This window comes from Mya arenaria, chromosome 4 (genome assembly GCF_026914265.1).
Source record: "Mya arenaria isolate MELC-2E11 chromosome 4, ASM2691426v1".
Classification (NCBI taxonomy): Eukaryota; Metazoa; Mollusca; class Bivalvia; order Myida; family Myidae; genus Mya; species Mya arenaria.
In genome coordinates this window covers 14175815-14200239 of record NC_069125.1, presented here as the reverse complement: position 1 = coordinate 14200239, position 24425 = coordinate 14175815, and the positions used below count along the sequence as shown (strand labels likewise).

Sequence of the window (24425 nt, the reverse complement as noted above, 5' to 3'; positions counted from 1 at the left end):
TCTTACGGCAGTTATATGACGCCATACGAACGCTATCAGGTCATCTTACGGCAGTTATATGACGCCATACGAACGTAATCAGGTTATCTTACGGCAGTTATATGACGCCATACGAACGTAATCAGGTTATCTTACGGCAGTAATATTTTTGAATTAATATATCAGTATAACGTAGCCTTCTACGAATGAATAAGTTTTGGTTTTAACATATTTTATTGAGCAAAAATAAACAACATTTCAATATAAATACATAATCGAAATGAAGTAAAAGAACGGTAGAAATAAACTATGGTAGACTGAGTTTTACTCCTATCGCTGGGTGCTTGGTCTTCATGAAGTTCTCTATGAGTTTGTCCATGCTTTCCTGTAATAAATAAAGACATCAAATGATACAAGGAACAGTGCAAACAAGTCAGGCCAACGCAAAAATGGCTGGTTTCTGAGTTCACTGGCCACAATTATAGGCATGTACGCCAGACTTGAAGTGTTTTTTGTACTAAGGGCGTTTTTGTTGGTAATAATCTAGTTTGGGTTTTATATTTGTTTCATGAACTGTGTATTTGTTGTAACAGTTTCAAATAAAAATGAATACCTGTTTCATACTTTGTTTTACGAAAAACTGAAACTGTATTTCCTAAAGTATAAAAAAAAACTCCGGAGGTGATTTCGTTGGTTCGTTTCATCCGAACTAGCTGACTTTCGACCTTCGGACTCCACACACTTTAAGAAGCCCAATTGCGTTCATACCCCGTTAATGACACCAATCATGCCTTAAATAATATCCCTTATGTTCGCGACATGACTGAGGCAAGAGGTGATACAAATATTTTCAAAAAAGTATTGCATATAATGTTATTTTAACAATTCTGACAACAATACATGATTTTTGTTTAAGATTGCGACTGTTACAGGATATTAAGAACTTTAAACGTTCTGCCTGGTCAAATATTTTGTTTTAAACGAGATGCTAAGTCGAATTAACGAGATACGTTAGTCATTTTAATGAGGTACGCAATTTGTTTGGACGAGATAAACAGAGAACACGTTGGTCACCTCCGGGTCACCGTAACGAAAAAAGGCAATGCTAATAACGTGTGTAGTTCGACCTTTGTCTAAAATAAACAGTAAAGAGAAAGCAGTAATCATATTTCAAAAAAGAGAATGGCTAAAATGTGAACTGACCTTTTCTACATTACACAGCCGGTACTTCGACTTGGCCTTTCTGCCCTTTCTTTTCTCCGTGTCCATCGTGACCGGAAACTGCTGCACACGTCCGCCAGACCGGATGTGCACGGTGAACGGTTGGCTCGGTCGAACCTTTACATCCTCGGCGACTACCACGAACTGGCCGTCCTGTTGTGGAATTCATCAAATAAGATTCAAAGGTTTAACTAATTAGTGCAGTCTTTATATGTATTTGTATTCACTTTTGTTCAACGCGTTCCTTGGTATATTTGTGTTGGTGGATGTCTGAAGTTAATTTTTAGCGAGGGTGAACAGCTGGCATTATGCAGGTTACAATGTCTTGGTTACCATGGTAACATGCATGATGCAAGCTGTCCACCCTCGCTAAAATTGAACTTCAGACATTCCCCGACACACACACACGCACGCACACACGCACGCACACACACATATATATGTATCTATCAAAAAGAGCTCTGGGGTTGTTAAGCATCCTAATGAAAAATTTCAACATTCAACTTAAGTTGCACTTAAAGATAAAAAGTTTTTACACAAATAAATAGAGAATACTAGGTTAGTGCCGTGGATGGAGGAAGTTTATCTGGCAAGGCGGAGGAATCTATCCGCAGCCGAGCTAGATAAACTTTCTCCATCCACGGCACTAACCAAGTATTCTATTTATCCTGTTACTTTGTTTAATTAAACACTATAAATAACCTTAAAATTATTAAGTATCTTTAAAGCTGCACTTTCACAGATTGAACGTTTTGACAAAGTTTTTATTTTTGTCTTGGAACGAGCCAATTCTTACGAAAATCCATATAAACCAGTTATATAAGACTGCTGACAAAAAATCAAATCACAGATTTTTATATTTAAGTACAAAAAATGATGTGTTATGCATTTTTCTTAAACCGTTAGTAACGGTTTAACTTTAGGCCATAAAACATATGGAGTCACTTCTACCAACTATCTAGCATGAAATAACTATAAATTACTGCACTTTAACAAAGTCAGAAAATCTCGAAATGCTCCTCCATTTAGGCATTTCGAGATTTTCTGACTTTGTTAAAGTGCAGTAATTCATAGTTATTATATGCTAGATAGTTGGTAGGAGTGACCCCTTTGATGAATCTGAAGAGAAAAGTATATATTTTAGGTTAAATGTCACTAAATTTTGTACAGGTCAAATGACACCAAAGCAGGAGCTCATTCCCACCAAATCACTGTGGCATTTGCGGATGGGGTAAGATTTTCACATCACATTTAGATTTTCAGGTCGATTGTTTTGCCAGTGTCATTATTATACATACTGATGGGACTTAATGGGCGCGAGATTGTTGAGGTCGGTTGTTGGTGGTCTATTGATAAGATACTGAAACAGTATTTGTGCTTTTCCTCCGACATTGCAGAATATAGAAAAGAAGTTCGTTTTCGCGGTCACATGACCACCTGACTGTAGATAAACATCACGTGGTCTACTATCCTAATAAACTAAAATGTACACGGCACCTTGTTATTAGACCGATTTGCATGTAAGTGACAGGATAAATTGAAATACTTGAAGAAAAGGTCAAAATGATTAATGCATGAGAATAAAATTGATAAAAAAGAGAGTATTTAAAATATTCATTGGTAAAAAATCGAAACTATTCACGAAGTTGAAATATTCCACTAAAAGGTTTCATGAATACGGCCCATAGGTAAAAAAAACACACCTCTAGGGACTATTTTATATGCGGTATCATTTGGAAGATATTTGCTTGCTGTAAACTAATATGTTAAAGAAATGACCGAAAGTACATCATACATAAACTTATTTTAGTTCGTATACAGTCGAAACCCGTTGGCTCAAGCTCGTTTGGCTCGAACTCCTCGTTGGCTCGAACTGGATGTAAAGAAACGATTTCTTTTTATTTAAGATAAGCATCCCCGCCTGGCTCGAATTTGCCGAGGCTCGAGGTATTTCAACAGTTCCCAAAAATTCGAGCCAATGATGTTCGACTGTATTTGTTCTTTATTATAAGTGAAATTGAGCGTAAGTGACATGTTTTACAATAGTTGAAGGCCAGTTAACAGTGTTGTTGTATTTTTTTTCGGTAATGGTTTTATTTTGATCGGAAGATGCTTAATAAGAATGATTTTGATTACTGCTTTTTTCAAGAACTTTTTCAAACTTCCGGATGAAAGATGAAATTCTAGATAATCAAAGAAAGAACGAGCTGCGTGAAATTTTACTAAACATACGAATTTGAAATTGGACATTGGACATTCAAAATAATCATAATCATCATCATCATCATCATCATCATCATCATCATCATCATCATCATCATCATCATCATTCGATTCCATTAACGATTTTATGAAATTTATTCAATTATTCCACCCTAGTATTTACCTCCTGTGCTGATTGTATTGCGTCTAAGCCTTCTTTACTACGTTCCAGTCCAAAAAACCACGGTTTCTTCTGTAAACTCATCTGCCAAAATAAAGAAGTAAACGTGAAGTTTTTGTTATTAATGAAAAGCCTTTTAAATTGTGGTTTGCGGTCACGTTTAAAAGAAAATAAAAGCGCGATTTACCTGAAATGTCGACATCTGGTAATTTACACAAATGGAAATGTACACATTTATTAAACATTTATTAAACAGTAAAACAGTTAGCAATATTCTAAACAACACCCTAAACAATATTATTACAAAGGGTTTAAAAAACAAGTTGGGATAACGGTTTGGGAACGATCAAGTTTTGTAAACAAGTTGGGGTAGCCGCCTTGGGACGGTCAGGCTTTGTATACAAGTTGGGATAACCGCCTTGGGACGGTCAGGCTTTATATACAAGTTGGGGTAGCCGCCTTGGACGGTCAGGCTTTGTATACAAGTTGGGGTAGCAGCCTGGGACGGTCAGGCTTTGTATACAAGTTGGGGTAGCCGCCTTGGACGGTCAGGCTTTGTATACAAGTTCGGGTAGCCGCCTTGGGACGATCAGGCTTTGTATACAAGTTGGGGTAGCAGCCTTGGGACGATCAGGCTTTGTATACAAGTTGGGGTAGCAGCCTGGGACGGCCAGGCTTTGTATACAAGTTGAGGTAGCCGCCTTGGACGGTCAGGCTTTGTATACAAGTTGGGGTAGCCGCCTTGGCCGGCCAGGTTTTGTATACAAGTTGGGTTAGGCGCCTTGGACGGTCAGGCTTTGTATACAAGTTGGGGTAGCAGCCTGGGACGGTCAGGCTTTGTATACAAGTTGGGGTAGCCGCCTTGGGACGGTCAGGCTTTGTATACAAGTTGGGGTAGCCGCCTTGGGACGGTCAGGCTTTGTATACAAGTTGGGGTAGCCGCCTGGGACGGTCAGGCTTTGTATACAAGTTGGGGTAGCCACCTTGGACGGTCAGGCTTTGTATACAAGTTGGGGTAGCCGCCTGGGACGGTCAGGCTTTGTATACAAGTTAGATAAGCCGCCTTGGGACGGCCAGGTTTTGTATACAAGTTGGGGTAGCCCCCTTGGGACGGCCAGGTTTTGTATACATGTTGGGGTAACCGCATTGGGACGGCCAGGTTTTGTATACAAGTTGGGATAACCGCCTGGAACGGTCAGGCTTTGTATACAAGTTGGGATAACCGCCTGGAACGGTCAGGTTTTGTATACAAGTTGGGATAACCGCCTGGAACGGTCAGGTTTGTATACAAGATGGGATAACCGTCTGGAACGGTCAGGCTTTGTATACGTGTTGGGATAACCGCCTGGACCGGTCAGGCTTTGTATACGTGTTGGGATAACCGCCTGGACAGGTCAGGCTTTGTATACAAGTTGGGGTAGCCGCCTTGGGACGGTCAGGCTTTGTATACAAGTTGGGGTAGCCGCCTGGGACGGTCAGGCTTTGTATACAAGATGGGGTAGCCGCCTGGGGCAGTCAGGCTTTGTATACATGTTGGGGTAGCCGCCTTGGGACGGCCAGGTTTTGTATACATGTTGGGGTAACCGCATTGGGACGGCCAGGTTTTGTATACATGTTGGGGTAACCGCATTGGGACGGCCAGGTTTTGTATACAAGTTGGGATAACCGCCTGGAACGTTCAGGCTTTGAATACAAGTTGGGATAACCGCCTGGAACGGTCAGGCTTTGTATACAAGTTGGGATAACCGTCTGGAACGGTCAGGCTTTGTATACAAGTTGGGATAACCGCCTGGAACGGTCAGGCTTTGTATACAAGTTGGGATAACCGCCAGGAACGGTCAGGCTTTGTATACAAGTTGGGATAACCGCCTGGAACGGTCAGGTTTTGTATACAAGTTGGGGTAACCGCCTGGAACGGTCAGGTTTTGTATACAAGTTGGGATAACCGCCTGGAACGGTCAGGCTTTGTATACAAGTTGGGATAACCGCCTGGAACGGTCAGGTTTTGTATACAAGTTGGGATAACCGCCTGGAACGGTCAGGTTTTGTATACAAGTTGGGATAACCGCCTGGAACGGTCAGGTTTTGTATACAAATTGGGATAACCGCCTGGAACGGTCAGGTTTTGTATACAAGTTGGGATAACCGCCTGGAACGGTCAGGTTTTGTATACAAGTTGGGATAACCGCCTGGAACGGTCAGGCTTTGTATACAAGTTGGGATAACCGCCTGGAACGGTCAGGTTTTGTATACAAGTTGGAATAACCGCCTGGAACGGTCAGGTTTTGTATACAAGTTGGGGTAACCGCCTGGAACGGTCAGGTTTTGTATACAAGTTGGGATAACCGCCTGGAACGGTCAGGTTTTGTATACAAGTTGGGGTAACCGCCTGGAACGGTCAGGCTTTGTATACAAGTTGGGATAACCGCCTGGAACGGTCAGGTTTTGTATACAAGTTGGGATAACCGCCTGGAACGGTCAGGTTTTGTATACAAGTTGGGGTAACCACCTTGGAACGGTCAGGTTTTGTATACAAGTTGGGGTAGCCGCCTGGAACGGTCAGGCTTTGTAAACAAGTTGGAGTAGACGCCTTGGGACGATCAGGCTTTGAATACAAGTTGGGATAACCGCCTGGAACGGTCAGGCTTTGTATACAAGTTGGGATAACCGCCTTGAACGGTCAGGCTTTGTATACAAGTTGGGGTAGCCGCCTTGGTCAGGCTTTGTATACAAGTTGGAGTAGCCGCCTTGGGACGGTCAGGCTTTGTATAAAAGTTGGAATAACCGCCTGGAACGGTCAGGCTTTGTATACAAGTTGGGGTAGCCGCCTTGGGACGGTCAGGCTTTGTATAAAAGTTGGGATAACCGCCTGGAACGGTCAGGCTTTGTATACAAGTTTGGGTAGCCGCCTTGGAACGGTCAGGTTTTGTATAGAAGTTGGGGTAGCCGCCTTGGGACGATCAGGCTTTGTATACAAGTTGGGATAACCACTCGGAACGGTCAGGCTTTGTATACAAATTGGAATAACCACCTGGAACGGTCAGGCTTTGTATACAAGTTGGGATAACTGCCTTGGAACGGTCAGATTTTGTTTACAATTTGGAATAGCCGCCTTAGGACGGCCAGGCTTTGTATACAAGTTGGGGTAGCCGCCTTGGGAAGATCAGGCTTTGTATACAAGTTGGGTTAGCCGCCTTGGGACGATCAGGCTTTGTATACAAGTTGGGGTAGCCGCCTTGGGACGGTCAGGCTTTGTATACAAGTTGGGGTAGCCGCCTTGGGACGGTCAGGCTTTGTATACAAGTTGGGTAGCCGCCTTGGGACGATCAGGCTTTGTATACAAGTTGGGGTAGCAGCCTGGGACGGTCAGGCTTTGTATACAAGTTGGGGTAGCAGCCTTGGGACGATCAGGCTTTGTATACAAGTTGGGGTAGCAGCCTGGGACGGTCAGGCTTTGTATACAAGTTGGGGTAGCCGCCTTGGGACGGTCAGGCTTTGTATACAAGTTGGGGTAGCCGCCTTGGGACGGTCAGGCTTTGTATATAAGTTGGGGTAGCCACCTGGAACGGTCAGGCTTTGTATACAAGTTGGGGTAGCCGCCTTGAGACGGTCAGGCTTTGTATACAAGTTGGGGTAGCAGCCTTGGGACGATCAGGCTTTGTATACAAGTTGGGGTAGCAGCCTTGAGACGGTCAGGCTTTGTATACAAGTTGGGGTAGCAGCCTTGGTCAGGCTTTGTATACAAGTTGGAGTAGCCGCCTTGGGACGGTCAGGCTTTGTATAAAAGTTGGGATAACCGCCTGGAACGGTCAGGCTTTGTATACAAGTTGGGGTAGCCGCCTTGGGACGGTCAGGCTTTGTATAAAAGTTGGGATAACCGCCTGGAACGGTCAGGCTTTGTATACAAGTTTGGGTATCCGCCTTGGAACGGTCAGGTTTTGTATAGAAGTTGGGGTAGCCGCCTTGGGACGATCAGGCTTTGTATACAAGTTGGGATAACCACCTGGAACGGTCAGGCTTTGTATACAAGTTGGAATAACCACCTGGAACGGTCAGGCTTTTTATACAAGTTGGGATAACTGCCTTGGAACTGTCAGATTTTGTTTACAATTTGGAATAGCCGCCTTGGGACGGCCAGGCTTTGTATACAAGTTGGGGTAGCCGCCTTGAGACGGTCAGGCTTTGTATACAAGTTGGGGTAGCCGCCTTGGACGGTCAGGCTTTGTATACAAGTTGGGGTAGCCGCCTTGAGACGGTCAGGCTTTGTATACAAGTTGGGGTAGCCGCCTTGAGACGGTCAGGCTTTGTATACAAGTTGGGGTAGCCGCCTTGGGACGATCAGGCTTTGTATACAAGTTGTGGTAGCCGCCTTGAGACGGTCAGGCTTTGTATACAAGTTGGGGTAGCAGCCTGGGACGGTCAGGCTTTGTATACAAGTTGGGGTAGCAGCCTTGGGACGATCAGGCTTTGTATACAAGTTGGGGTAGCAGCCTGGGACGGTCAGGCTTTGTATACAAGTTGGGGTAGCCGCCTTGGGACGGTCAGGCTTTGTATACAAGTTGGGGTAGCCGCCTTGGGACGGTCAGGCTTTGTATATAAGTTGGGGTAGCCACCTGGAACGGTCAGGCTTTGTATACAAGTTGGGGTAGCCGCCTTGAGACGGTCAGGCTTTGTATACAAGTTGGGGTAGCAGCCTTGGGACGATCAGGCTTTGTATACAAGTTGGGGTAGCAGCCTTGAGACGGTCAGGCTTTGTATACAAGTTGGGGTAGCAGCCTTGGTCAGGCTTTGTATACAAGTTGGAGTAGCCGCCTTGGGACGGTCAGGCTTTGTATAAAAGTTGGGATAACCGCCTGGAACGGTCAGGCTTTGTATACAAGTTGGGGTAGCCGCCTTGGGACGGTCAGGCTTTGTATAAAAGTTGGGATAACCGCCTGGAACGGTCAGGCTTTGTATACAAGTTTGGGTATCCGCCTTGGAACGGTCAGGTTTTGTATAGAAGTTGGGGTAGCCGCCTTGGGACGATCAGGCTTTGTATACAAGTTGGGATAACCACCTGGAACGGTCAGGCTTTGTATACAAGTTGGAATAACCACCTGGAACGGTCAGGCTTTTTATACAAGTTGGGATAACTGCCTTGGAACTGTCAGATTTTGTTTACAATTTGGAATAGCCGCCTTGGGACGGCCAGGCTTTGTATACAAGTTGGGGTAGCCGCCTTGAGACGGTCAGGCTTTGTATACAAGTTGGGGTAGCCGCCTTGGACGGTCAGGCTTTGTATACAAGTTGGGGTAGCCGCCTTGAGACGGTCAGGCTTTGTATACAAGTTGGGGTAGCCGCCTTGAGACGGTCAGGCTTTGTATACAAGTTGGGGTAGCCGCCTTGGGACGATCAGGCTTTGTATACAAGTTGTGGTAGCCGCCTTGAGACGGTCAGGCTTTGTATACAAGTTGGGGTAGCAGCCTTGGACGGTCAGGCTTTATATACAAGTTGGGGTAGCAGCCTTGGACGGTCAGGCTTTGTATACAAGTTGGGGTAGCCGCCTTGGGACGATCAGGCTTTGTATACAAGTTGGGGTAGCCGCCTTGGGACGGCCAGGCTTTGTATACAAGTTGGGGTAGCCGCCTTGAGACGGCCAGGCTTTGTATACAAGTTGGGTTAGCCGCCTTGGGACGATCAGGCTTTGTATACAAGTTGGGGTAGCAGCCTGGGACGGTCAGGCTTTGTTTACAATTTGGAATAGCCGCCTTGGGACGGCCAGGCTTTGTATACAAGTTTGGGTAGCCGCCTTGAGACGGTCAGGCTTTGTATACAAGTTGGGGTAGCCGCCTTGGACGGTCAGGCTTTGTATACAAGTTGGGGTAGCCGCCTTGAGACGGTCAGGCTTTGTATACAAGTTGGGGTAGCCGCCTTGAGACGGTCAGGCTTTGTATACAAGTTGGGGTAGCCGCCTTGGGACGATCAGGCTTTGTATACAAGTTGTGGTAGCAGCCTTGGACGGTCAGGCTTTATATACAAGTTGGGGTAGCAGCCTTGGACGGTCAGGCTTTGTATACAAGTTGGGGTAGCCGCCTTGGGACGATCAGGCTTTGTATACAAGTTGGGGTAGCCGCCTTGGGACGGCCAGGCTTTGTATACATGTTGGGGTAGCCGCCTTGAGACGGCCAGGCTTTGTATACAAGTTGGGTTAGCCGCCTTGGGACGATCAGGCTTTGTATACAAGTTGGGTTAGCCGCCTTGGGACGATCAGGCTTTGTATACAAGTTGGGGTAGCCGCCTTGGGACGGTCAGGCTTTGTATACAAGTTGGGGTAGCCGCCTTGGGACGGTCAGGCTTCGTATACAAGTTGGGGTAGCCGCCTTGGGACGGTTAGGCTTTGTATACAAGTTGGGGTAGCCGCCTTGGGACTGTCAGGCTTTGTATACAAGTTGGGGTAGCCGCCTTGGGACGATCAGGCTTTGTATACAAGTTGGGGTAGCAGCCTGGGACGGTCAGGCTTTGTATACAAGTTGGAGTAGCAGCCTTGGGACGATCAGGCTTTGTATACAAGTTGGGGTAGCAGCCTGGGACGGTCAGGCTTTGTATACAAGTTGGGGTAGCCGCCTTGGGACGGTCAGGCTTTGTATACAAGTTGGGGTAGCCGCCTTGGGACGGTCAGGCTTTGTATATAAGTTGGGGTAGCCGCCTGGAACGGTCAGGCTTTGTATACAAGTTGGGGTAGCAGCCTTGAGACGGTCAGCCTTTGTATACAAGTTGGGGTAGCAGCCTTGGGACGATCAGGCTTTGTATACAAGTTGGGGTAGCAGCCTGGGACGGTCAGGCTTTGTATACAAGTTGGGGTAGCAGCCTTGGGACGATCAGGCTTTGTATACAAGTTGGGGTAGCAGCCTTGGGACGATCAGGCTTTGTATACAAGTTGGGGTAGCAGCCTGGGACGGTCAGGCTTTGTATACAAGTTGGGGTAGCAGCCTTGGGACGATCAGGCTTTGTATACAAGTTGGGGTAGCAGCCTGGGACGGTCAGGCTTTGTATACAAGTTGGGGTAGCCGCCTTGGGACGGTCAGGCTTTGTATACAAGTTGGGGTAGCCGCCTTGGGACGGTCAGGCTTTGTATATAAGTTGGGGTAGCCGCCTGGAACGGTCAGGCTTTGTATACAAGTTGGGGTAGCCGCCTTGAGACGGTCAGGCTTTGTATTTTAGTTGGGGTTACCGCCTTGGGACGGTCAGGCTTTGTATACAAGTTGGAATAGCCGCCTTGGGATGGCCAGGCTTTGTATACAAGTTGGGATAACCGTCTTGAAATGGTAGATTCCTTTTACAAAATAGGGTAACCGCATTTGAACGGTCAGGTTTTGTTGGAAATTCAGATACCTGATTGGGCACTAATATGGGGTAACATTTGATTGCACTGTGGGGTAAAAGGGTGAAATAGTCTAGACGATTAAGTTTGCGCCTCTCAACCATGAATTTGTGAGCCCTCAAGGGCTTCATTGCCATGGCCTCTCAAAATGGACATGGTACTGAGATACAATAAGCTATCAGCTTTTGTCATAATCGAGCTAAAAGGAATTATTATCAACTAGCTAATTGCATTTGTCGTAAGTCTTATATATCATCCAAACATACAAAAATGCTTACCACATGCTGGTATAAATCCCCTTGGTTACCATAGACGCCGTTAAGGTCTTGCTCTTCAGAGGCTGTAAGTAAGGCTATTCAAATTAATGTTTAGTTTCTCAGTCACTGGCGCATTTATTTTAAAACAATAATTATAATTAAAAAAAGACAGAATAAACAAAACGTTCGCCTCTCTGCATTGATCTTTAGTAACTTAACATTATTTTTCGGGGCACTGTTGACTCCCTTATTTAGTGGTCGAGAATATGTTCGAATACTGAATATTAGTTAATCAAATATGCACACTTTAAATGAAGCATACGATCAAGTTTGGATATTTTGAAGTCTTTCAATTTTATTTTGAAATATCGCGTCATTCAAATATAAAAGGTTTCCCCTACATTTTCAAACATTCACAGAGGGCCATAAACCATAAACAGCAATCACCACAACATCTACAACAACAACAACAACAACAACAACAACAACAACAACACCACCAACAACAACAACAACAAACTAACAAAAACAACAACATCAACGACGACGACGGCAACGACGACGACTGCAACGACAACAACAACAACATCCGTGAACAACAACAACAGCAAAAACAACAACTACAAACTGAATCGTTATATGTATGACTCCGTCCAGATGAACTGAACATAAGTGAAATGTGGACATTTACACTTACCAATATCACTATTGAAAACAAAAAGCGAAGAAAGTAAATACCCGGTAAATCTATTGTAGAATAATAATCGAAACCTCCAGACTTTCCAGCAGGCACTGAAAGGCTTCTCCTTGCAGCCGGCGCTTTGAAATATCAGAAAATGCTAAATAATAACTTAACACATTATTACGAGCGTATAATTATTCATTGTAAGAGTGAGATCGTTGTATATTTCATCGAGTGAACATCAAACTCTATATTTCATGGGTGGCGAAGCCTCGAGTAAAGTGTTCAGGAGGTGAAATATATAACGATCTTACAATGAAACAAAAATGAAATAGTTGTATTATATGCCCCAAAAGCCATATAGTAGCAGGTTTTCAGAAAAACGCGACAAATTATATGCAAACGTTACGTCATTTTGGAAATAAAATGTTGTAAGCCATAAGGAAATCCTCGAAAAATGGCCGAGGAGTTCCGAATGGTTGTAAACATTCTATAGTGTAACACCATTAGAACCTATTTAAAACCTATTATATAAAATCCTAATGACGAAGAACACCTCGCTCCCACACTTTGCTTGCTCCATCCTTCTTAAATTGTACATGATATAGTATTATTGATAGCAAATATAACAAAATGAAGAAATACTTATGACGGCATTGTTTCCTATCACTTCACATATACTTATAATCAATAATATTTCTTTCTGTTGGTTGCGCGCGTTCAAATTAAAATAATTTATATAAAATCTGTACCTTGTCTGGTTTCTGTACCAGCCCCGGAATCTTGTAAGTCTTGATTAGGAGCTTGTCCTATCTGCTCATAATCATATTGGTCGCTGTTATGTTCTTCTTCCTGTGAATAAAAAAAATAAAAAAATATAGAGGCTAATTGTTGCAAACCCGGCTTCAAATAGCTTTTCTTTTTCTCCACCAGTTTAAATGGCTATGCCGCTTAAAGAGACCCGCCTTCGGTTATTACCGGGGTGTGAATAGGTGATTAGTTTCTTTAAACACTTCGGCACTTGGGTGTGTAAAGAAACTTAACTCTCAATCAAACTCTGGTAAAAGACCGAAGGCGGGGATACGTTTCTTTTAAAATGGTGAAGAAATGGTGGTTATCGTAATTTGTTTAAAGTCTCCATTCGAAGCAAAATATTGCCTTCCGGCGTAGCATTTATGACGCAATTTATCACGTGGTATACACAGACTGATAAAGAAAAAGGCGAAACAACTCGTGGCCAAATTACTGCATGTCCTATTTTATGTGAAATTTAGCGATTTTATATTAAACTGTTTCTTATTCTCTATATTTTCTTTCATGCACTTAAATATGATTAAATTTAATTTTATTTAGGGTAAACTAATCATATAAAATGTACGCATGAGTAATTTTGATCACTAAGGTTATTAAAGAAATCTTACAGACAAAGACGGATCGGACTCCCTCGGTGATTGTTCGGGCTCTTGTTTGGTGTAATCTTTCGACGGAAGTGGAGGTGGTGGTGTTTTTTCACTTGACTTTGCCATCGGAAGTGGGTCGCTCTCTGGATTGTCATTAATGTAATAGGGGTGCCTTCTTGAGCATCGGTGGCCTTCGCAACACCTTTTCGAACAAAAATACACACGTTCTCTGCAGTCCTGGTGTTTATGCTGGAAAGTAGTGTGGTCTGTGTTCTTTCTTCCGTGCCTTTGACAACACAGTTGTTGTTGTTTGATGTATACCCTTCGTTTTGCAGAATTCTGATTGTTTTCCTGCACCGTATCGGATCTTCCCATTTCCGGCACCGTATCGGATATTTCATGGTCGCTCTCTGCCTTTGAATATTCTCGAATGTCAACCTCTTCATAGCGGGGCTGACTGCGTGGTAGGCCTGTAAGGATTAAATTTAATATAATTTTGACAAAACCTAAGAGTTTTTTTTAGTAATGAAGAGATTTTACAGACATTACGGATATAACAACAGCGACATAATCATTCAACAGCAACAACACAGATGTGGTTAAATTGGTGATTTAAAGCTGCACTATCACAGATTGAGTGTTTGTACAACTTTTTTTGTTGTCTTGGAATGAGAACCGAACTTTGCGTAAATACCTGAAAACCTGTCACGGATATAAGACTAGTGACAAATTATCAGATCGCAGTTTTTAATATTTAATTTCGAAAATAGTAATTCGAAAATATTTTTTTGGCTAAAAGCGTACCAACGCTTTAAGAAAAATGAGTTTTTTTTGCATACACTTTGTGACATCAATTTTCGAACGTACATATGAAAAACTGTGATCTGATCCTTTGTCAGCAGTATTATATAACTAATTCTAAGATATTTACGCAAAAATTGGATCATTTTAAGACAAAGAATAAAAAAAGTCAAAACAGTCCATCTGTGAGAGTGCAGTTTTAAATAAATCGTCGGTGTTTAGTATTCGTACGCGGTACGGTACCTAAATACAACCGCTAACCATGAATGCCGGGTAGATGTACACACAATTATTATATAAAAATCATTAAACATGTATACTGTATGACAATGTTTTGTAAAAGCTTATTTACGTCTTCAAAACCGTAAATCGCATATAATATTTCACATTATAGTATGCACCCTGTTCTTGCATCCCTTCTACGCTTTGATTCGATTCGGCGTTTACCGTAAAATCTACCGGAAACTACCGATCACAGTTTCTAAAAATAAACTCGCTGACGCAAAAGGTAAACAAAGAATCCACGTGTAAATGTTTATCAACAGAGAATCACGTAAAGTTACGACGCAGATTGGAGTATGTTCCTTCAACGATGGAAATTCCACATGTCGGGAGCGGAGAAATAAAGGTAAGTACGCTCTAGTTTTACTGTTTGGTTGATTCAATGTTTCAATATGTCGGCCAGGTCATTCTGTGTATTAATGTTTGTTTACAAATACATCTAGACAGCTGTTCAGTAGTTATTTAAACGCGGAAGCGAGTGGACAGTATTTTGTTGTTTATTTTTTTTATACAGTTTTGATGTATTGCAGAAAATGTGATGATTTAGAGGGATATATTCAATCAATAGTTAGTGTTACTATTGTACATATAACAAAGATGAAACCAGTAAGATAATAGCCGACGCAGCGTCCTGACCTACTTTTACCTCAGGTGCACTAGCACTCAATACTGGGGGGCATGCATGATGAGCATGCTTGCAAAGTTTGCAGAGTGGTTAAAACAAGTCTGACTGCACTGATCGAATTCAGCACACAAAATGCATGATCAACCTTGCGCAAGGATAACTACCTTGTGGGTAAATCATAGTTCTGGCTTCCATAACTTTACTGTAGATATTTATTTTTTTGATGTTTACTAAACTTTGAACACGTCCCAAAAGGTAATATATAAGGTGTTGGCTGAAGTTTTTAAGCTAGATAAATCACTGACTGTACTGGCAAATTTCAAAATCTAACCAAAGGCGCATATTTAACAGTTTAAGGTTTGCACAGGTGTAAATTTTATATTTGACAGATACAGTTCTCATATAGGCGTGTAGCTAGGGTCAGTTTGGGACTACGCAGATCAATGGCTAGGGGGTAGGTTAACCCATTCACCCCCTTCGCTCGTTCGGTTTTTATTTCAAAATCTGGGTTTTTGGAATGACAAAAACTTCGACCTGTTAAAATTTCACGCATTTTTACGCAAGTGCGTAACTGCATACAGTCAGCTACGCGCCTGGAATATATCACATACAGCATACTAATTAGTAAATCAAACTATTTCGAACTGAATTCTAATTCACGGTATCGCTTTTTGTTTCCCACGGCTATATTTTCAAAATAATTATTTTGCAATCTCCAGTCATTTTTATTGTTTCAAAATATACAACTTGTTTGCAAACATGGGTGTTAATTAGATGCTATCAACATCTGTGGCTATGATTTTTTCCCTTTGTTTCATAAAACACAAAAATGACTTAAAAACCATCGCGATAGAAACCGTTATCTTTAAAATCGACCCATACTATCTAATATTGCATCTTTCAGCTAAACTTTTGTCTTTCTTAATGCGATAGTAGTATCGAAGTATTTCACCAAATTTAATCAGATTAACTTTAAGATACTTATATTCTGCTCCAATGGTCCGATACGTAGTTTGAGTAGGTGATTCTTTTAGCAGTTTTGAATGATTTGTTTCTTATGATAAATTTTAAATAAAACTCATTCCTGTGAAGGATATAGACAGACCTACATTCTCTGTATGTTTATTTTTTTGTAATGGCATTTTCCCGTATTTTAACGTTGATATTCATTTATTAAAACGTTTAATATACATAAAATATATTTGATTTGCTTTAAACCTTTAAGTAATGCTTCCTTGCATATATTTCTTATTTTCATTAGAAATTTAAGATATTATTTATTGATATACCAGCATTTATTTAGTGGTTTACGCACTGATTTTGTTCTGTGTTATTTCAAGGAAAAAATAACCATTCAAACATGTGTTTTTTTCGAAATATGTGCGCGATATTTTTGCAACCGGTGGTTGAACAGAGTTGTGTATTTTTGTTTTAAATCCCATGGGTTTCATAAATGCCAAACAGCTATAATTATGGAATATAACTGATCCAGGGTCGGAAAATGCAATTTGCGCAAGATATTTTGACTACTGCAGAGTGCAGACATTCTGCATGGATGTTTTCATCATAAATTCACTGATCGATACCGTCTGCGGCATCAGCAACGATATTGTGGTCTAAAACACTAACATGGGATATGTCTGTATAAAATTCAATTGTTCTTCTGTTGTGGTGCACAGAGTCAGCCAATGGATATAACCTTACATGTATATAACCTTACATGTATACGCACTCATTTTTCGGTGTCAGTGTTACAAAAACGTATATGATCAAATGATGACTAATTTCCTGTTTTTAGACAAACGGACAAGATATTTGACACGCTGTTATGTCAGCTATGTATAAGATTGACATGATCGATTTTGAAATGTTACAATACAAGTAATGGAAAATAAGACGCTGGAATGTAGGGAGCTGCTGATATTGATAGTGTACAGAAAAAGAATATTCTAGTAAGAGTCTATGGAATAGTTATGAGAGCGTTTTCTTCTCCTACTCGGTGGATCAGAAATGAAATGGAATTGCGGCTTCTCATTTCGTTTTGTGTGTAAACTTATAGGTAAATGAAATCAAATTATATTTTTTATCAAACTCGATTAGCAATTCAAGAACTTTAGAAATAGCATTGGCATTGCTTCTGGCAAGCATTGTTTGTAGGCCAAGGCCTCAACATTATTTTCAGGAACTGTTTTTAGCTCTACTGGCCAAAGGCCAGAAGAGCTTATGCGATGGCAATGTGTACGTAGTATGTGCATCCGTGCGTCCGTGCGGTCGTGCGTTCGTGCGTCTGTAAACAATTGCTTGTGAACACGATACAGTCTTCAGTTTTGATTGTATCTCGATGAAACTTGTACAGTATCTAGATATCCATTAGAGCTCGGTTCCTTTCGAAAACCAGCAAGATCCGCCCATGAATGCATAGATTATGGGCCATGAAAGTTTTAAAGAAATGCTTTCTATTTTTAGCCAGGTCTGCATGAGCGAATTCTATTTTTAGCCAAGTTTACATGTACATGTAAATTCAAGTCTAGAGTAAAGAGAGACAATTTGCAAGTCTAGCATTTTGAGAGACAATTTGCTTTTTGCTTCTGCAGTTGATTTCGTGAATTACTCTGCCTTGTTCTTGTTGAAAGCCCAAAGGCCATTTTTAGTTTTAAGTTCTGTAGTTTGCGCATTCATCTTAACACAATTGGTTGTGAATGTTTAAGTTATGCACCTGGTGTCATTACTGGCCACACCCAGGGTTCACAGGTTTGGTAAACATAAATCTGGAAAGGTTTGAAAATCTTTTTGTGTGTTCGTGCATCCATCTCAGCACAATTGATTGTGAGTGTTTGTTCAAATTGATCAATGTTGTCCTAGGATGCCCTTGACTTTGACCTTTTGACCAACTTTTTTTAACTTTTAAAACTAAAGAGGTTAAGAGTTGATATCCCAGTTTGTGTCAAATTTAAAGTCAGAAGAACACTCAAAAGAGCTTCTAAAAAGCCAGTTATTCTTCTAAGGCAGTGTGCTTTTGACCCCAAAATTGCCCCAAGAACCCATGGCCGAAATGGTTTCAGCCTCCAGCTGCCAGGTCAGTCACATGGGATTGATATGACCACAAAAGCCATGCCAGTAGAGCATAGGCCCTTTTGGGCCTCTTGTTATAAATCTTATAAATACCAGCAAACGTGTATCATGTATAAGAATGATCATTTTCAAGGTTAAACATACATTGTAGCTCAAGGCATACTGGCAGGGCATTTTAATTTAGCTACGCCCCGGAATTTAGTAATTATAAATTTGAAGTTATTATTTCCGATCTTATTGTTGATGGCTATTAAAGATATATAGGCCGCCAAGCCACCAGGCCGCCACTTTGCCTTAGTTTATCATATCTAAATTTAGGTACTGAGTCATTATGCTTTATTTGAAATAGCACCTGCTATCTTTTACAATTTATGCTGGCATATCTTGTTAATGAAGGATTTTGCTTTAAAGTTTGTGAAAATATTCATATTTGGTGGAAATATATTTTAAAATGGGTAACGTATCAATAACAATCTATCGAACTTTTTTGCGTCTCAAATCAATCAGATCGATATTGGGACGATGATTAAATCAGCATGTGGCAAAGTGACAAATATTTCTACGATGCTTGCTGAACTTAAGTGACCTCTCTTTGTTAGGAAATTATACATTATAGATAAAAGTTTTAAAGTGTTTTTGCGTCTTTAGCAAACAGCCTTCCAATGAACCTGTCTTTGTTAGAAAATTATACATTTTAGTTAAAAGTTTAATGATGATTTTTCTTCTTTAGCAAAAAAATTTCAAATGAAAATGATGCTTCATTACTGTTAAAAAATAGATGATGTGACTAGAATCTAGTTTTAACGAAACACGGAACTTTTAAATGAATATGTACGTGCATCTTAAAATGTATACAAATGTTGCATTATTGTGATATTAAGTGGCGGAAGACGGAGACTAAATCACGGTGTTTCATTTTCAGTGTATTGAAGGTACATAAATTCATCGAGTTAGATCAAAAAGAAGTAGTTCACAATTGCATATATTTTCTCTTCTGCTCAAAGACTGGATGTATTTAAAATAAAGATGATCGAATTCTTCACGTTTAAAAGACACGCCCAGGAGAAATATGAAAGTGAAAAATTAGCCGCTGCAGCCGGTAATCGAGCCTGGGTCGGTGGATAGCCGGACCAGTACGTATCAGAGTTCCCACAATCCGAAGTAGTCTTATAGTTGGCAGTTCATCATCATCTGTTCCTCCTTCTTCTTTTTCTTCTACTTCTTCTTCTTTCTACTTCTTGTTGTTTTTCTTCTTCTTTGAATTTTTTTATAAAAAATCTTGAAGTTCTGATAAATGTCCCACCATTTTCCCTTTCAGACCTGTTGACCGCAGGCATGGCGAGCGACTGGCGGACCGACAAGAGCTGGCGTGAGCGCTACATGTACATGTTCGAAGAAGGTGTCGGATGTGACGTCACCTTTATTTTGGGGGAGGGGAGACACGTGGCGGCTCACACGTTCGTCCTCATCAGCCGCAGCGCCGTCTTCGAGGCCATGTTCTGTGGCTCGATGGCCGACAAGAACACGCAGACGAAGACCATAAAGTAAGATAACAGACAACGCGAAAACTTATTTTTCTTCACAGGACATTGCGAGTAAAATTTTACCTGTCGTTGCAACATTATTTTACTTGTCGCAATGTTTCAAACAATATTCAGTTACATAAACTTAAATCTCAAGCCTCTTATTCAAATAAATTTAAGGATTTCCCACTATAAAAAAATAGATTTCTTGTTTGGGTGTGTCCTGTTATAAATTTAACAAAAAAGAGCTTAACATCAAGACAAAAATATAATATTTCGAAAAAAAGAACATCATTCTTCTTTCTATAAGCCATTTTTGTTTTACTTTCATGTCTTTCTATAACTCATATTATTAGGCCTCCTCTGGTTTGTTTTACCATTTAGTGGCTAGATCTAACTCTTGTAATTTATCCTTTAATTTAAGAATGGTTATAAAGTATAGCATTGTATGTATAACATATATTTCAGTCTGATAATATAGTTTGAACTTGTATTGGATTTTAACATTTAAGTACAGGTCAAAATCTGACACAACTTTATGCAAAAACGGAAGTTCATCTTATTGACTAGATAAAACAGAGCGGAACGAGTGTCAATACGGTATATTCCATTTGGAGCTCCTCGGCTATTTTTATCGAAAACAACCTCGGATGTATATGGACGGTTAACAGTGTCAGAATTCGGGTCTTTTTAAGTCCGCTGCAATTAGATCGCGTAGTAGTTTAATTTAGCAGTTAAACTTAGTGACTTATCTCTTGGGAATCTTAATTATGTTTGCAATAATGCACTTCTCTGGTATTCAATTAAACCTAGGTATACAAATATACGTTAATATACACTACACTTAATTAATAATATAATTCAAAATTTTACGAACTTCTTCTACTGATGTACCTTTATACATCCTCCAACATATAATGAACAATCAAATGCTAATTGCCGTATATACATGGCCTGTATCCAACCATTGTTTAAATGTTTTCAGAATTCCCGATGTGGAAGTTGACATCTTCATGAAGTTTATCCGGTTCCTTTACATTTCCGAAATCGACATTGATGAATTCAACACACTTCCGGTTCTTTATGTCGCCCGGAAGTACTGCGTCGAGGACCTGGTGAAAATCTGCGCGGACTATTTGCACGAGAGGATGACACCAGACACCGTCTGTGAAATTCTTGAGCAAGCGCACACTTACGATATCGATGATTTGAAAAACATGTGCTTACAGTTCATTTATGAGAACGGCAATTCTGTTCTTATGTCCAGCGCGTTTAGTGAGCTATGTTTTGACTGTGTCCAACAGATCATAAAGTCCAATGATCTGTTTGTAGAAGAAAGTGACGTATACACGGCTCTGACGTCATGGGCCACCAAGGAATGTGCTAGACAAAATCTGGAGTCGACCGGGCTGAATAAACGGGGCGTTCTGGGGAAACTGTTGTACAAAATCAGATTTCCGACCATGGATCGACTGTTTTTCACCGACATCGTATCGACAGACGACATTCTGACCAGCGAAGAGAAGGTTGCGCTCTTTCAACACATGTTTGGTTCGTTTGCGAAGCACGAGTTGTCATTCTCCGCCGTGAAACGAGAGGCGAGGCTTATCAGATGTCTTCGATTTCCGAAGAACGAGCAAGGTGGGATAAACTGCGAACCAGGTTTCAAAAATTCGAATTTCGGAATTGATGTTCGCATTTCGGATGACATCATGCTGCACGGCCTAATTCTGTTTGGGGCATGCTCGACTTCAATCCATTCTAGTTCATCAGATTCCGCCTTTCGATCGAACAACCCAGCGAACGCACCAATCACAGACCAGCACGTGAAAATCATTATTTACGCCGTGCCGCACCAGTCAGAAACTTACACGTTCGAGTTTGACAGCATTGACATTCCGCAACAGGAAACATACCAGATCTTCATTAAGGAACCAGTGTGGTTGAAGAAAGGTCGAATGTACGCCATACAGGTTAAACTGGATCTATTTCTCCCCTATCAAACTTACAGCGGAAATGGCGGATTTTCCGAAGTCGAGACCGGATCTGTTCGGTTCAGTTTTTTCACACATCCGTCTCTGATCGCCACCACGGCGGAAAAGGGACAGATCGCCGGTCTTCTCTTCTCTAAACTTCCCGACCCCGACAGGATGGAAGTTTCTCTGTCGCCAAGAGGCTCCCCGGTGAAAAGGGAGCTAAGTCAAAAAGAGGAAGGAAAACCGTTCTTTGTCAAGAAAGAGTTGTTTCCCTCTAGTTCATATTGAAAATATAACCCACGAGTGCTTTCATTGTATGTAAAAAGATTTTTCTCATTCAATGTAGATTTAATTTACAGGATAAATGTCTTTGATATAATGTTTTATTGTATTCCAGAGTTCTATTTATTTATTTAAGTTTTTGAATATGTTAGTTATCGTGTGCTCTCAAATATTTTCCATTAATTTACAATTCCTTTACATAAGTGTCAACAGTATAGCATTTGGTCGCTGCAGCCGTGACGAACATTGTAATCTATTTAACGTACTAATATATGCGCATATCATATTCATGTATATCTATGACGATGCGTCTATAAATCGGTCGCTTTCCTAATGGTTTGAATGATTTGAGTGCTTATTTACGACTACGCATTTATAAAACAGTCGAAGTTCTGATCAGTTGAATGATTGAATGCATATTTGTGACACAGTCGATGTTCTGATTAGTCGAATGATTGAATGTATATTTGTTACACAGTCGATGTTCAGATCAGTTGAATGATTGAATGTAGATTTGTGACACAGTCGATGATAGATCAGTCGAATGCCTTCAATGCATATTTGTGACACAGTCGATGTTAGATCAGTCGAATGCCTTGAGTGCATATTTGTGACACAGTTGATGTTGGATCAGTCGAATGCCTTCAATGCATATTTGTGACACAGTCGATGTTAGATCAGTGGAATGCCTTGAATGCATATTTTTGACACAGTCGATGTTAGATCAGTCGAATGCCTTGAATGCATATTTGTGACACAGTCGATGGTAGATCAGTTGAATGCCTTGAATGCATATTTGTGACACAGTCGATGGTAGATCAGTCGAATGCCTTGAGTGCATATTTGTGACACGGTCCATGTTAGATCAGTCGAATGCCTTGAATGCATTTTTGTGACACAGTCGATGTCCAGATCAGTTGAATGATTGAATGCATATTTGTGACTACACATTTAAAAATAGGTCACCTCTAAGATCTTTTAAATGATTTGTATGCATATTTGTGACAACGCATTTATAAATAGGTCAAATCTCAGATGTTTTGAATGATTTGAATGCATATTTTTGACTACGCATTTATAAATAGGTCAACTCTCAGATCTTTTAAATGATTTGATTACATATTTGTGACTACGTATTTATAAATAGGTCGACTCTCGGATCTTTTAAATGATTTGAATGCGTATTTGTGACTACGCATGTATAAATAGGTCAACTCTCAGATCTTTTAAATGATTTGAATGCGTATTTGTGACAACATATTTATAAGTAGGTCAACTCTCAGATCTTTTAAATGACTTGAATGAGTATTTGTGACTTATAAAGAGGTCAACTCTTAGATATTTTAAATGACTTGAATGCGTATTTGTGAACACATATTTATAAGTAGGTCAACTCTCAGATCTTTTAAATGACTTGAATGCGTATTTGTGACTTATAAAGAGGTCAACTCTCAGATCTTTGAAATGATTTGAATGCCTATTTGTGACAACACATTTATAAAGAGGTCAACTCTCAGATATTTTGAATGACTTGAATGCGTATTTGTGACTTATAAAGAGGTCAACTCTCAGATCTTTTAAATGATTTGAATGCATATTTGTGAGTACTCATGTATAAATCAGTCGCTTTCAACATCTTTTGAATGATTTTACTTCATGACAACGTTATGTTACAGGTGTATTTCAGACTGCCTTTTTTAGGGAACATGATTTTATTGTTCTTATGATTTTGCGATTTGCAGACTACCAGATTTAATGGGGAACAGTATGTGTCCGAAATAGAAGTGAAACCATTAACATTATGACCGACTATTTTGTTTTTATTGCAAACTTTGTTAATTTTCATGTTATTGTTTTATATAGTTATAAGCTTGTTTAGTTAGCGACGCAATACCATTTACTTGTGCGATATTTATGTTTTCATTTGTCAATGCTGCTGTGGACAATTTGTATTTAAATATATATCAAGAGTAAGAATGCGTCAACATGAACTGTTTGGTATTTGTTTTGTTAGTCATTTAGAGTTTTAGCTGGGTTTTGAAAGGGACAGGGTGCTGCAGAAAAGGGAGAGGGTGCTGCAGAAAAGGGAGAGGGTGCTAAGGTTTAAAAGGGCACACTGTGTCAGGCTTTGAAGACATTGAACATTTGTCTCATTTGTATTAAGTGAAATCATATTTGATTACTAGTATCTGAAGCATTTAATTCTATTCATGCAGCAAGATGAACATTCTGGTCTCCATGCGGGCAGAAGGGTGCTTCCAAAAAAGGACAGATTGCAGCACCCTCTCATAACTCTTTATCTAAAACCCTAGTTGTTCATAACCCTAGTTGTTCATTTACGTTTACTATTCATTGGTAAATACTTGTTTGGCGTTGGTTTAGACTAGATGATGTGTCATGATTATACTCGCTCCCCATTCAGACGGTAGTCAAGCCTTTATTTGAATAAAACTTGAATAATAAGAGACTTGATACCGCCAAGTGCCATAAAGGAAAATTATAATACCGAAAATGTTAAAAAAATATTGAAAGTTTTTTTTATAAATATATGCACTTTTTACAGTATAATTATACAGTACGAA

At 40.5% G+C, this 24425-nt stretch overlaps 2 protein-coding genes across 8 annotated transcripts in view; one reads left to right on the top strand and one right to left on the bottom strand.

Annotated features, from left to right (window-relative positions):
* Positions 1-205: 205 nt before the first annotated feature.
* LOC128231633 (uncharacterized) overlaps positions 206-24425 on the bottom strand; it is a 42083-nt gene continuing 17863 nt past the window's right edge. For 4 of the 5 annotated variants that reach the window (XM_052944660.1, XM_052944664.1, XM_052944662.1 and 1 more), the window contains 7 exons: positions 13304-13752; positions 12635-12734; positions 11939-12019; positions 11222-11283; positions 3587-3667; positions 1183-1353; positions 206-364 (listed from right to left, as the gene is read on the bottom strand). In XM_052944660.1, coding sequence (XP_052800620.1) covers positions 287-364; positions 1183-1353; positions 3587-3667; positions 11222-11283; positions 11939-12019; positions 12635-12734; positions 13304-13752 — 1022 coding nt within the window. In that variant the 3' untranslated portion in view covers positions 206-286. The remainder of the gene's footprint in view (positions 365-1182; positions 1354-3586; positions 3668-11221; positions 11284-11938; positions 12020-12634; positions 12735-13303; positions 13753-24425) is intronic. The other variant, XM_052944663.1, reaches the window with a different exon arrangement.
* On the top strand, positions 14578-24306 carry LOC128231634 (BTB/POZ domain-containing protein 6-B-like). 3 transcript variants are annotated; one of them, XM_052944665.1, is made up of 3 exons: positions 14578-14711; positions 19381-19606; positions 20571-24306. In XM_052944665.1, the coding sequence occupies exons 1-3, from the start codon at positions 14615-14617 to the stop codon at positions 21847-21849; spliced, it is 1602 nt and encodes a 533-aa protein (XP_052800625.1). In that variant the 5' UTR covers positions 14578-14614; the 3' UTR covers positions 21850-24306. The 3 variants fall into 3 exon arrangements, with proteins under 3 accessions (XP_052800625.1, XP_052800626.1, XP_052800627.1); XM_052944666.1 differs by lacking the exon at positions 14578-14711 and adding an exon at positions 16602-17049; XM_052944667.1 differs by lacking the exon at positions 14578-14711 and adding an exon at positions 18421-18517.

Coding starts and splice junctions, on each gene's coding strand:
- LOC128231634 (XM_052944665.1), top strand. CDS start 14,615: ATGTTTATCAACAGAGAATCACGTAAAGTTACGACGCAGATTGGAGTA. Junction 14,712..19,380: donor TCGGGAGCGGAGAAATAAAG/GTAAGTACGCTC, acceptor TTTCCCTTTCAG/ACCTGTTGACCGCAGGCATG. Junction 19,607..20,570: donor ACGCAGACGAAGACCATAAA/GTAAGATAACAG, acceptor AAATGTTTTCAG/AATTCCCGATGTGGAAGTTG.